Source organism: Anastrepha ludens, chromosome 6 (genome assembly GCF_028408465.1).
Source record: "Anastrepha ludens isolate Willacy chromosome 6, idAnaLude1.1, whole genome shotgun sequence".
NCBI lineage: Eukaryota > Metazoa > Arthropoda > Insecta > Diptera > Tephritidae > Anastrepha > Anastrepha ludens.
The window spans coordinates 24,360,085-24,373,985 of NC_071502.1; the positions used below are offsets into that span (position 1 = coordinate 24,360,085).

Here is a 13,901-nt window from a genome sequence, read left to right on the forward strand (position 1 = left end):
ATATTCTCACGTATTCATATTTAAATGTTTGAAACTTTAATGGTGACCGTGTTTAAAACAAAAACTACGTCATCTTCTCTACAACAACACTGTCATCATAATCTTTATCTATGGCGGTTGTGGAGAAAGCGTACGAAATCAACTTTGATAACAGCAAATTTACGCAAAGGTATGTATGCCTGCACACACATACACACCAATCTACGTAAATATATACAAATACACAGGAATGCAGCCGCCCGAGTCAAATGGCACTTTCCACAAATACATATAGTACATACACGCACATACTAAATGTATGTGTGCGTATACACAAATAACTAACTTTAGAGAATGATGACTGTAGTGGAACAAATATTTTACTTATTTTACAACAATGCGCACCCCTTGCGCGCTCTTCGGGGCGAAATTCACCGATTCCTCTATTTGCACTCCTTTAATAATTGCTGGAATTGTATGAAGTTGTTGTGGGCGGGGTGGATGCTGATATGGTGAACAAGTCAAATGACAAGTGGCAGACCGAGGTTATGTCATGGACAAATTTCAAATGAAAGATCAGTTACGTTTGTGGTAGCGGTTCGAGCGGTTCTAAGAAAATCCTTTAAGCGTAACGACAGTGTGACTGCTAGAAGAAAAAAATAGTGAGTGCTAATGGTTTTTTTTATAACTAGTGGAGTGAAAAAGAAATTGTATTTAGAAATTAAAATTGTACAATATTATCATTACAACTATTTAAAAAAATGGTAAAAGGTGTTGAAAAAAAAGAAAAAACATAAATAAATAAATAAAAAAATATTAATAAATAAAATAAGCAAAGAAGTGAAATAGTATATTTGCGGAAGATAAAAATAAATAAAAAGAACAATAATTTGCGTTATAAAAACACGCTGAGAAGATTTGTGAAACAAAAAAAGAAATTACTTCATTCAAAAAATTAAATTAAATTAAATTAAATAGACAATAAAGTAAAGTAAATAAAATCAAGTATAACAAAATAAAATATCATAAAATAAAATAAAGTAAAATGAAATAATTTTATCCGAGATGTGTAATCTCCGGCAAGAGTCGAGATGGATTATAAATAAAATAAAATAAACTCAAATAAAATAAAACAAAACGAAAATTAAAATTTAAAATATTGAAGCATTTTTGGAGTACCTGAGTAAAATTCTGCTGTCAGAGTTTAAAAATTCAAAATAGCGAAAGAAAAGGTGTAGCTGAGCCCATTTTTACTTGAACTCTGTTTTTCATGAGTGTTCGACGTGGCTAAATGCGAGCTTGAAAATTCAAAATTGCGATTCTAATTTGGCAGACGATTTTTCAAAAATTCAAGTGTTGCATGAAGTAAAAACAAATTCAAAATTTTTGATTAGATATTCCTGGCATGTCTTTAAAGCTTGTTCTGAATTTATGACGTCATTAGAATTTAGTTATATAGAATTATATACAAATTAATTTTAATAGTTTAAACAGTTTTTTATCTTTTATTTTTTTAAGTATGCATAATGTTAAAATTAATATTTTTCAAAGAAAAGCAGCACCAAATACTAAAGCTTACAGTTTAATATAAAATGAAAAAAAAAAAAATATATAAAAAAGAAAAAAGGGGGAAAAATATATTAATAAAAAATAAAATAAAATGAAATGAACAAAGTTATAAAAAGAAATAAATAAATAAAAACAAAAATTACGAAAATTTTAGAAAAACAAATAAATATAAAATAGAATAAACAAAAAATTAACTAAAATAACCTAAAAAACAAAAAGAAACAAAACAAAATAAAAAATAAAGAAAAAAATTTTATAAATAAAAATAAAATAAAACGAAATAAAAGTAAAATAAAATCAAATTAAGAAAATTATAGAAAAATTAATAAATAAATAAAAATAAAATGAAATAAAAAGTAAAATAAAATGAAGAAAAATAAAGAAAAAACTAAAAATATAGAAAAAATAAAATAAAAATAAATGAGATAATAAATAAAAAATTTAAAAGAAAAAATAATAATATGAACAAAAAATAAAACAATATAAAACGAAGTAAAAAGTAAAATCAGATAAAATAGAGAAAAAAAAAAAAAATTAAAGAATATAAAAAGAAAAAAATAGTAATGAAAACAAAAAATAAATAAACTAAAATAAAAAATAAAATGAAGAAAATTATAGAAACATAAATAAATAAATAGTATAAATAAAAAATAAACTAAAAAAATAAAATGTAAAAAATACAAAAACCAAAAACATAAATAAAGAAAAAAAATTGAAAAAAAATAAAATAAAATCAAAAGTAAAATAAATATAAATAAAAATAAAAGAGAGAAAAAAATATTATAAACAAAAAAATGATAAATAGAAAATAAATGAATATAAAAAGAAAAAAATATACATATAAAGAAAAAATAAAATTAAATAAAAAAAATGATAGAAAAATAAAATAAAAAAATAAAGTAAAAAATCAAATAACAAATGAAAAATAGAAAAAGATAATATAAAAAAAAATAAAATAATATACAATGAAATAAAATGTAAAATAAAATAGAAAAAAAATTATATAAATAAAGAAAAAAAAATAAAAATAATTAAAAAATTAAATAAAATAAAATAAAATGAAATAATAATAAATAAATAATATAAAATGAAATAAGAAAAGAATTAAAAAAAATTAAATAAAAAATAATAAAAAATAAATAAACAAAATATAATAAATCGTATCGAGTTGAAATTCCAAATGTAATAAAAAAGCTACGCAGTTATGCGCAAACACTTGGCTCCCGTTATTTATTAAATCGAAATAAACAAAACTTGTAACTAAAACTGTTTGCCTTGTGTACACAAACCGTTACAAAATTATAAAACCGCCACATCTTGACAAGTTTCGGCTCTTCATTTATTTTTCAATTTCAATAATTATTATTTTTTTCATTCTAAAGCAAAGACCAGCAAACTTTGTACAATATTTATGAAAAATTCTATGTATTTTCATAAAAATTCGATAATACATAAAAATTGCGATGTATATAAAAATTGCAAACTCTTTAATCAGGGTTTTTTAACAAAACTTGTGCACGCAGTTTTATAGTCCATTTAATTTTAATATAATAAAAAGCAAGTTTGAAGGTGCCCAAATGCGTTTTTTTATATGGAGAAAATGCGCAACACCGTCGGGGGAAAAAATTATAAAAATACACGCTATTTTTTTAAAACTTCAAACAAGCACTTTATTTACTAAAATTATTCACTAAAATTTAAAAAGCTTTAAAACTGCTTACCAAAAATTTGACTATAAATTCTAACTGAAAAACGAGGAATTGTGATGAAAAGTTTGTGGAATTTTTGTATAAAGTTTGAAGCTTGAATTTATCTGATTTTTGTTAGACATTAAGCAGCACTTTTATAAAAAACAAAATAGTCAACATAATAATGAAAAAAACTAATAGTCAAAATTGGGCGAAATATTAAAGTGCTATATTTTGTCCGAATATTCAAGAAAAAGACAAAAATCCTCAGCTGATATTAATAAACTAAAAACAAAAACAAAAAAAACAAAACCAAAAAAATAAAAAAAAAAATTAAATACAATGAAAATCAAAAACCTATTTTTTACCCAAAAAGTAATGGATTTATATTTTCTCAAACTAATAAATATCTTGGTTTGTATTTATTATTGTATTTTTGCTAAACTCAAATTTGGACTGCTCAGCACCGTCACCCCAAAAGGAATCATGGATAGCGATGCATTTCGTAAACGTGGCAATGAGATGGTGGAATACATTTGCAACTACATGGAAACGCTGAACGATCGACGCGTAACACCCAGTGTCGAGCCTGGATATCTGCGGCATTTAATACCCTGTAAGTCTCGAATATTTTATTATGTTGAAAAGTTAAAGTTGCGGTCTCACAGTAAACTCTGGAAAAACGGAGTTGATGCTATTCACCAGGAAATACAAGCCTCTACCTTTTACCATAAGCTTCCAAGACTAAACAGTTGCCTAGTTTGGTAGGTAGCTCTTTAGAAGGGCTACAACACCACTAAACTAGAGAAAATGCAGAGAACTGCATGTGTGGGCATCACTGGTGCTTGTAGAATATGTCCCACTGCTGCCCTCAACGTCATTCTGCACTTACTTCCCGTGTATCTTCAAGTTAAATCCATTGCTGCTCAGAGCGCTATTACGTTGAAGGAGATTGGCCTCTGGAAGCAACTTCCTGTAGGACATAGTAGCATCTTGAAGCAGATCTTCCCCTTCCTTCTCTGTATTTCGTACTGATCTCTCCATCTGCAAACTGGGTTTTGCGTGTTGTGCCAGGGCTATCTTTCCGAGCAGGCAAGATTGGAAGGAGAGGAGAGTCGGCACGGATAGAGGTACCTCTGTTTTCACTGATGGATCCCAGATGGAATCTGGAGTGGGAGCGGGGTTTTCTCTAAATAAGCCAATATTTTGGTCTTCCTTAAACTGGCGGAAACGAGCAGTGTTTTTCAAGTAGATGTCTTCGCGATCCTGCAAGCATGCAAAATGCTTAGAGATCGCTGTTGGGAGGGAGACATTAATATTTTTTCCGATAGTCAAGCTGCAATCAAGGCCCTGTCGTCGCCGTATTGCAGCTCACTTCTGGTGAACTCCTATAAGGAGGAACTCAAACGTCTCGAACGTGCAGGAAACATTTCCCTTATCTGGATTCCTGGGCACATGAATATAGAGGGAAATGAAATTGCCGATGAGCTTGCCAGGAAGGGGTGGCGAATACATTTTCCAAAATATTGCACTGTAGCCAAATAGAATGCGACTACATTTTCTATCCTATACCACAAGTGAGGGGAACATTATTCGGCTGATTTTAGTCTTGCTGTACATACAAGTTCGTAAAACAGTTGAATGGTGAAAGAGAATGATGTAGTGTCGGAAGAGTTTTATGCTCTATCAGGAGTTAGACAGGGGTGTTTACTGTCCCCGCTTTTATTTGCATTATATTTACATGGCATACAAGAAGAGTTACGAGGTGATCTATATATGGATGATATGAATATTAGAGTGCTGTTATATGCAGATGACATTGCTGTGTTTTTTATCTCCTCCTTAACCGTTGTGGATTTGGGCGTTGGAGAAATACCATAGGCAATTTACCAACGTCCTGAGTACTTTAGACTGAAATCTAAGTAAATATTGTAGTATTTCTATATTTGAGTTAGCTACAATATCCCTTACCTTAGATCCAAGTTGGTTTGAGAATGGCCTCACACAAGGGAATTTTGTTATGTAGCGAAAATTGGTATTTTTTGTTTAGTAATCAATGGAGAGAAGTAAGTTTTAAGCCCAAAGTTTTTTTCTTTTGGTGAGAGTGTGAGTTTTTCAAGAGAGTTTTGAGTCCATATGGATGCCTAAATACTTAGTTCCATTGAATTGTGAAATCTCTATACCACTAAGCTTTACTGGGCGACACGACACTTCACGTCTGGTTGTAAATGTACTTGAACCGATTTAGTTTCATTTGCTTTAGTAATTCGCTAAATTCGTAGCCTTTGGGTAATAGCAGCGAAACCTTTCTGCAATTTTAAAAATGCTTTGTTCGCGACTTTATCTACAGCTACGGCAGTTATATCAGCGGCAAATATTCCGATTAGGGTACCTAATGAGGCAGGCAGATAATGCTTGAATACCGAGTATGATACGGGATCTGGGACGGAGCCTTGAGGGACACCAGCATTTATTTTGTAGAGATTGGTTACTTCACTGCCCTAGTTGACAAAACAAAAGTCAATCGGCAAGATACGAGTTTATAAAGCCGCATACGAGGTGTGTTCAAAAAGTATCGCGAATTTTGTGTTTTTTTCAAAAATTATTTATTTATTCATTAATATCTATTTTGTCCCCTTCAAAGTTGTCCCCATGAGATATTATGCACTTGTGGCAACGTTTTTTCCAATCTTCGAAGCACTTCGAAAAATATTTTTTTTTTTTTTTTGTTCAGCTCCTCCTTCGATGCCGTCTTTATCTCGTCAATCGTAGCGTAGCGTCGTCCTTTCATGGGTCTCTTCAGTTTCGGGAGCAAGAAAAAGTCCCAGGGGACCAGATCTGCGGAATACGGTGGCTGTGGTGTGTTGTTTTTGGCCAAAAAGTCGCGCACAGTCGTGATGAAAGAGCCAATTTTTGTTCTTCCACAAATCTGGGCGTTTCTGACAGATTGCTTCGCGCAAATTGCGCATTCCTTGCAGGTAATATTCCTTATTGACCGTTTTACCCTGTGGCAAGAACTCATGATGCACAACACCCCTGCAATCGAAGAAAACGTTAAGCAAAACTTTTACATTAGACCGAACTTGGCGCGCTTTTTCGGTCTTGGTTGGTGCGGCAGCTTCCATTGAGATGATTGAGCTTTGGTTTCCATGTCATAACCATAAACCCACGATTCGTCACCAGTTATGACCCTCTGGAGCAAATTTGGGTCGTCGCGGGCAGAGTCCAACATCTCATTAGCAATGTTCATGCGATGCTGCTTATGGTATGAATTTTACGGCGACCCGTCTCATGCCCAAATCATTGAAAAAAATCGAATGGCACGAGCCAGTCGATATGTCTAGGACCTCAGCAACTTCTCTAACGGTGATTCGACGATTGGCCAATACCATTTTTTTCACTTCATCCATTTTTTCGTCTGTTGTTAAAGTGCTCGTGGGTCAGGCACGCTTTTCGTCGTTCACATTTTCTCGGCCTTCTGAGAACAATTTGTACCACCGATAAACGTTGCTTTGGTCCAAAGTAGCTTCCCCTTTTGACACAGTCAACATTCGGAATGCATCCGCTCACTTAATTTCGTTTTTCACACAAAATTTGATAAAGGTTCTTTGATCCATCTTTTTGAATAGGTAAAAATCGAAGACGAGCCGAACAGGTGCAAGCAAAGCAGCTGTCAACAATTAACTGAACATTCAAAATGGCCGAACTCGTCGGCATGAGTGAGAGACATGAGTACCAGCATATCGGCACAAAAAAATTGAAATTCGAACATACGTAACCTGCGAAAATTCAAAATTCGCGATACTTTTAGAACATACCTCGTATAATATTGTAGAATATCAGTATATGGAACGGACAATTTGAAGCTAATTCGACTCACAAATGTCTAATGCCGAGCAAGCTTTCGAAATATATGCCTCGTAGCCCATTAAAAGAAAAAATACTCGAAAAGGTACGCTTAGATCTTTAATTTCATCTAAACTTTGTAACAAAGATTGAAAAATCTTATAAGACGTCGACTAGATATTATGAGATTTCGTATACCTAACTCTAAAGCACTTTGTGATGTTTAAAGCAAGTCGAATGGGTTGGTGCACTACCATTCGGCAGTGTTCTGATTCGAAACCTCCGGCATGAAACAACAAATAATAGAATACGTTTTTTCTAAAAGCGGTCGCAAATCGGCAGGCAATTGCAAACCTCCGAGTGTATTTCTGCCAAGGAGAAGTTCCTCACAAAAAACACCATCTGCCATTTCGAGCTGGCGTAAAATTGTAGTTGCCTACTTTTCTTGAAAAACGTCAAAACGCATGCCACAAATAGAAGGAAGAGCTCGGCCAAACTCCCAAAAAGCGCCAAATATATTTTTCTATTCTTATGTGAACAGTTTAATTGTTGCAAAGAAATGGAAGTAAATCGTTCAATTTTATTACAATCAATATATGAATAAATCTGTTTGTATGAAAAGGCAATAGATGATTTTGATCAATTTTCGTATTATTTTTTTAATTTTCGTATACGGCGCCGATTGTTTATATATATATTTTACACCACCCAATTAATTTAGCGCTACATTTCTACTATACTTAAATTTATCGAGTAGTAATTTATTTATATTAATTGAGTAATAAGTAACTCACCGTTAAAAAATCTTCAGCTGAGGAATTAAAAACATTTTTTTTTTGCACCCAAACGGGTTTACGAAGGTAAATGAAAAGATCTATAAATTCTCACCTATCGAGAAATTTATGTTTTCTATTCTGTAAGTAATGGATTGAAATAACAAAATGAGACAACTTTTTAATACCTAGGGTTTCAAATTACATTTCTGATACATAAAATTGGCGCTTGCACCCATTTTTCAGTATTTGGCCGAACTCCTTCTCCTGCTTGTGGAGTTGTTCCACAAATGGCAGCTGCGAGCGGCAGATATTTTTGCCCCCTTTTTTGCTAAAGTGTCCGCAATTTCATTCCCATCGAGCCCCTCATGTCCCGGAACCCACATAAAGGTAACAAAGTTTCTTGATGCTAGGGTGTTGGGGATTTTAAAACATTCCTCGACCAACCTTGATTAGAATGAGAAGCTATCAAGCGATTTTAGAGCTGTTTGACCGTCAGAGACCGCCTCTCTGGCACAGATCTAAGGCGTGGACCTCCACCTGGAAAATGGCAGTGGTTTTCCCATTGCAATTGCTTTTTTAAAATGTGGTCCGACAATTCCAGCCCCAGCACTACCGTCTTCCATTTTGGACCCATCAGTAAACCACAACTGTGCCCTTTTTTTTTTAGAATATTTCATTGTTTCTCTACGCTGAGCGGCCACTTATGACCACTTTGAATTTCTTGGGGAATTCTAGTTTCCTTTCCATTTTATCGTGAACTGTCAGGCACGGAGAGTTGAGAGTTTAGGATTGAAGCCAGAATCCGTACATATCCTGTAAAATTGCCCTCTTTGAGATGGAATAGATTAGGAAGCCTTAGAACTGCACTGATTGCCGTCCCTTTGGCTACAAGATATAGTGAGTGAAAGTTATAAGGTGGCGCAAAATTAATCACCTTATCGGAAGATTTATAATTTTTGCAAATGGCGTCGTATGCCTGTCATATTTGACACTTGTGAAGTAGACAGCTGCAGTAAACAAACAGACAAGCAATGGAGCGCGTAAAAGTCAAAATAAAGATTTCGATCACTCACAATATTTTTTATTTCTAATTTTTTATTTTTATGTTTGTTTTTTCATTTCATTTTTTTTTATTTAGTAAAAAATATACTCAAAAACAAAATCGGATGATTAATTTTCATAAAATTTAAAAAAATTACTTATACAAATATTTGGTAAAATACGTGTCTTCTTATTTTCAATAACCCATCAGAAAAATTATAGCCCAAGGTTTCAAAAATGTTCCTATTTTGTCGCACTGTGTTTTTTGTATTTGAAAACACACAAAATATTTGAAAATCTCAGGCGAGTGTTGCAAAAATATCGATAGTGCTTTTTTTTTATTTATTTATAACGAGGAAAAACAATAAATTATTTTTACACGAAATAAGGAGAACTGGCTGTCAGGGCCTTCGGCTCGGTGATGCGGATATAAAGAAGAATAAATTTAATTAAGACTTATACGTGAGAGTGAGGGTATGATGAAATTAGCTATTGAGATGTAGTTGTCCATATCAAATTTAATCCTGTTCGTAATAAGTATTCTGATATTTTTAATATGTTTTCTGGAGAAGTAGTATTTAATAGCGAAGAAGGAGTTTGGCTATCGAAGATATTTTTCCTTATTAATTCGAAATGTGGGCATTTGTCGAGTAGGTGGTTGACGGTTAAGGCCAATCTCGGGCAGCGCAAGCAAAGAGGTGGGTTGGAAAGCAGTAGTAGATACGAGTGTGTGGCGATTGTATGCTGGATAGTTTGGTGTTGTCCTATACGGATTATGTGTGGTATATTGGTGTATGTTGGAACTCCATGCGAACATTAGTGTCTTATATTGGCGATGCGATATAAAGTTGTATACGTCTGTTTTTGTGATATATTCAAAGGTCATAAGGGGCATTGAGGCAAGCTTTGCTCTTTCGTCCGCCAGTTCATTTCCTTTGATGTCCGCATGTACTGGTACCCACATAAGTTTCACACGATTGCAGTTACCAATCAGTTTGATTCATAAGCAGGAGATTAGATAAGATTTGTTCTTTCTGTTCATTATGGAGTGTAGGGTTGATTTTATTTATTTATTTATTTTAGTTGGAATGTGTTTACAGAAAAGATTGAATTGGTGATATACGAAAAAAATCATCCAATGAAACTTTGGTTGTCATCTGCATAAAGACTGATTGGACGAGTGTGTGAATATATGGGAAATGATCGTGCAGAATTCGGCAGAATCTCCGAAGTAACGTGGCAGCCGAAGTTCCCCTCACAATTTTCTTTTCGCCATAGTTAAAGAGCAAACCTGGTAAATCTATCATCTTAAGTTTAGATCAATGCAAATAAGCATGAAGTTTGTCTCAACATCCATGAAATTCATTAACAATGCGAATGTACATACGTCCTAGCAAAGCTCAGTCTACCATCTTTCAGAATATCTGGTACATAGGCGGATGTTAAAGAGGAAACTTTTAATGGTCCAAAATTTTCTTTTACTTAAAATGTCTCATCCATTTCGAGTAAATTTGTGGAACGACCCGACTTTACATCCGACCAAAAACTGTGCATTCGAAAACATTCCATATTTTTATGTATTCGCAAACCCATTAAAACAAAAACTATCCTCAACAGATTTTTCCATCATACAAAAATCGGTGGGATTGCTAGTACTCGTATTGATATTTCTTCCAAACTACCAAAAAGTATCGACAAACTTTACTATCGATAGTTTAGTAACTCAACTCCTCATGGACATTAGGCCGTGCTGTGAACATTTGTTATTAAACGATGACTTCAAAAATAAAGAACCACGATTTGTAAACGCTGTTCGGGTGTAGGTAGGTGAAATGGTTGAAGTACCACTGTGGAACTCCCCAAGTCACATTAAAGCGCCGCGTTGATGCCATTATGCGACCTCTAACGGGCAGATATCTACAGCCAATGAGAGCTATTGATACAATGGAGAAGATTGATGGGATTTAGGTTGCCGCACTGCCCCAGGCTGTCGAGGAAAGGCGCACCTGTCAGTGGCCTTAGTCGTCCAACTGCCAAACTCTGACATTTTTAGAGAAAGCGCTCAACAGCCTACTTCTCTGAAAGGTACCCACAGCTTCTGCAATGGGAATGAAATGGTAAAATTGCATGTGTGTCGATCGTCTAATGACCGGTAAACATAGCTACGAGTTTGGAAATTGAATGGTGAGGAGTGCCTAGAATTATCTGTGCCTTGCGTCTATTGTACCTGGGCCAAAGGGTTTTCGAATGAGCACATGAAGAAATGGAGCTCCGTCTTTTCTGCGTTTTTCTGAGAAATAACTTGTGCAATTCCCTTTAACAATAGTCAAGAGTATGCCGATAGCTGGGTAAGAGACCTCTGAAAACAATCATGGTGTACTACCTAGCAGACCGTTATTCGGCTCTGAGCGAAATTGACAGATATGCGACAAAATTTAGCTTTAGCTTAGTGAAACATAAAACGAATGACATAGAATCCAAATTACCCCTAAAAAAAATTTTTTTTTACCATACCTAACGAGCAAATCTGGTATCTATCATCCTTGGAAACCAATTCAGTCAACCCCTTCCTGGCAAGTTCATCAGCGATTTCAATTTCCCTATATGTTTCTATGTCCTGGAATCCAGATCAGAGAAATGTTACCATGCACACCCAAGAGATTTCATCGCCTCCTTAGAGGAGTTAACCAGACTGAAACTGCACTATGAAGCCGTCAGTGCCTTCATTGCAGCTTGACTATAGGAAAAAATGTTATTAACTCCCTCGCTAGCGCGTTCTCTTAGCTTTCTGCTTGCCTGGAGGAACGAAAAGACTTCTCTGCCTGTTCCGGCGTAAGTCTTTACATATTAATTTGATAGAGGAACTGAACAGATCTGTCAACTGTTACTTGGACAGCTGATTGGCTGATTAGTTATATCCGTTTACAAAAACATCCGTTACAATCAACTACAGTTAAATGTTTAATTAACTTTTCACACAAATAGCTGAGGCGCCATACGAACCCGAGGAGTGGGATAAGATCATGCAAGATGTTGAAGATAAAATAATGCCAGGTGTCACGCATTGGCAGCATCCACGGTTCCATGCCTACTTTCCGGCGGGCAATTCATACGAATCGATACTGGGCGATATGCTGGGAGATGGCATCGGCTGCATTGGCTTTTCGTGGGCAGCGAGTCCGGCATGCACGGAGCTGGAAACTATAGTGCTGGATTGGTTGGGTGTGTATTGATTCCTGACTAGAAAACTTGAGCATTACATGAAGTAATAAATATAAATAAAAAAATATTTTTTTAAGGCAAAGCCATTGGACTGCCAGACAATTTTTTGGCATTGAAGGAGGGCAGCACGGGTGGCGGAGTTATCCAGGTAAAAAAAAAAAAACTGGCTACTTTTTTTTGCGCAATGTATTGCAAAGATTTCTCATCAAACACTTGCATTGCCATCAACAGACTTCCGCCTCCGAATGTGTATTGGTCAGCATGCTGGCGGCACGCGCTCAAGCGCTAAAGCGTCTCATGGCTCAACATCCGTTCACCGAGGAGAGTCACCTCCTATGCAAATTGATTGCCTACTGTTCGAAGGAGGCGCACAGTTGTGTTGAGAAGGCTGCGATGATATGCTTCGTGAAATTGCGCATTTTGGAGCCAGACGAAAATGCCAGCCTACGCGGACGCACCCTGAGTGAGGTGATCATTCAAAATCAATAACACTTTTCTTCCCTCAAAAATTTTAGTTAAAAGTTTTCTACAACCAACATAGGCCATGGAAGAGGATGAGATGCACGGCTTAGTGCCATTCTTCGTTTCTACGACACTCGGCACTACCGGTTCGTGCGCCTTTGACAACTTGGAGGAAATCGGTCAGGAGTTGCAGAAGTTTCCATGTGTTTGGCTGCATGTGGATGCTGCCTATGCCGGCAACTCTTTCATTTGCCCTGAATTGAAGCCGCTGCTAAAGGTGAGCAATGAATTTTTTTTCTTTTTTCTTTTTTTAATTGTAGTCAATTCAAAAATTCCGTGATTTTTTTATATTTTTTATTCTTTTCTTGTCCAAAAATTCTGCGAATTTTTTAATCTGCCTGTGCGTAATATATTGACGGCGATATTTATTTTTTTCCCGCACTACCAACTAACGCCATTGTTGGTTTTGTTAATAGGGCATCGAATACGCTGATTCATTCAACACGAATCCCAATAAGTGGCTATTAACAAATTTCGACTGCTCAACATTTTGGGTACGCGATCGAATCCGCTTGACATCAGCACTGGTCGTGGATCCATTGTATCTCAAGCATTGCTACGATGATGCAGCAATTGACTACCGCCACTGGGGAGTTCCGCTCAGTCGACGTTTCCGCGCATTGAAATTGTGGTATGTATGCATGCGCAAGTAGAGTTTAAGTACATACACCTGCGTTGACAATAATAGCAGCGCGATGTGTAGCAGAGTTTTTACTATTTATTTATTTTTTATTTATTCCTTTTTTTTAATAAAATGTACTTTGCACTACATCCAAGTTTGAAGTACAAAATTTAAAAAAATTCCACAAATTTTCATCACAAGTTCAAAATTTGTTATCATAATTTGAAAAAAAAAAAGTTTGGTACGCACTTTTTAGCCCATCAAATTCCAGTATAATAAAGACCAACGTTTGAAGTTGCTCGTGGAAGTGGAATTCGCGTTAATTTTTTATAACTCATCAACACTCTGCATCAACTACTGAGATGTTGAAGATGTTCAAGGTTGTCCAGCAACACATTGCACTACAGCTGCAATATTCTCAATAGAAAATCTAGTTTTTGGTTTGTCAGTCCTTTTTCTATCTTCGACAGAACCAGTTTCTTGAATTTTTTTCACCAAACTTTGATTTGTCGACGCATTCGGACGATTATTTCCACAAAAAAAATCGCGAACTTTTCGATATGTTGCTCTTAAAGATCGACCATTTTCATAATAAGTTTCAATAGTTTTAAAGCGTTATTCTATCGTATAAAATTG

At 34.8% G+C, this 13,901-nt stretch overlaps 1 protein-coding gene across 1 annotated transcript in view; it reads left to right on the forward strand.

Annotated features, from left to right (window-relative positions):
* The first annotated feature begins 381 nt into the window (after positions 1-381).
* Positions 382-13,901, forward strand: part of LOC128868026 (tyrosine decarboxylase) — a 28,003-nt gene continuing 14,483 nt past the window's right edge. Inside the window, exons 1-7 of the mRNA XM_054109742.1 lie at positions 382-641; positions 3,701-3,852; positions 11,885-12,121; positions 12,199-12,269; positions 12,353-12,589; positions 12,663-12,860; positions 13,060-13,274. Coding sequence (XP_053965717.1) covers positions 505-641; positions 3,701-3,852; positions 11,885-12,121; positions 12,199-12,269; positions 12,353-12,589; positions 12,663-12,860; positions 13,060-13,274 — 1,247 coding nt within the window. The 5' untranslated portion in view covers positions 382-504. The remainder of the gene's footprint in view (positions 642-3,700; positions 3,853-11,884; positions 12,122-12,198; positions 12,270-12,352; positions 12,590-12,662; positions 12,861-13,059; positions 13,275-13,901) is intronic.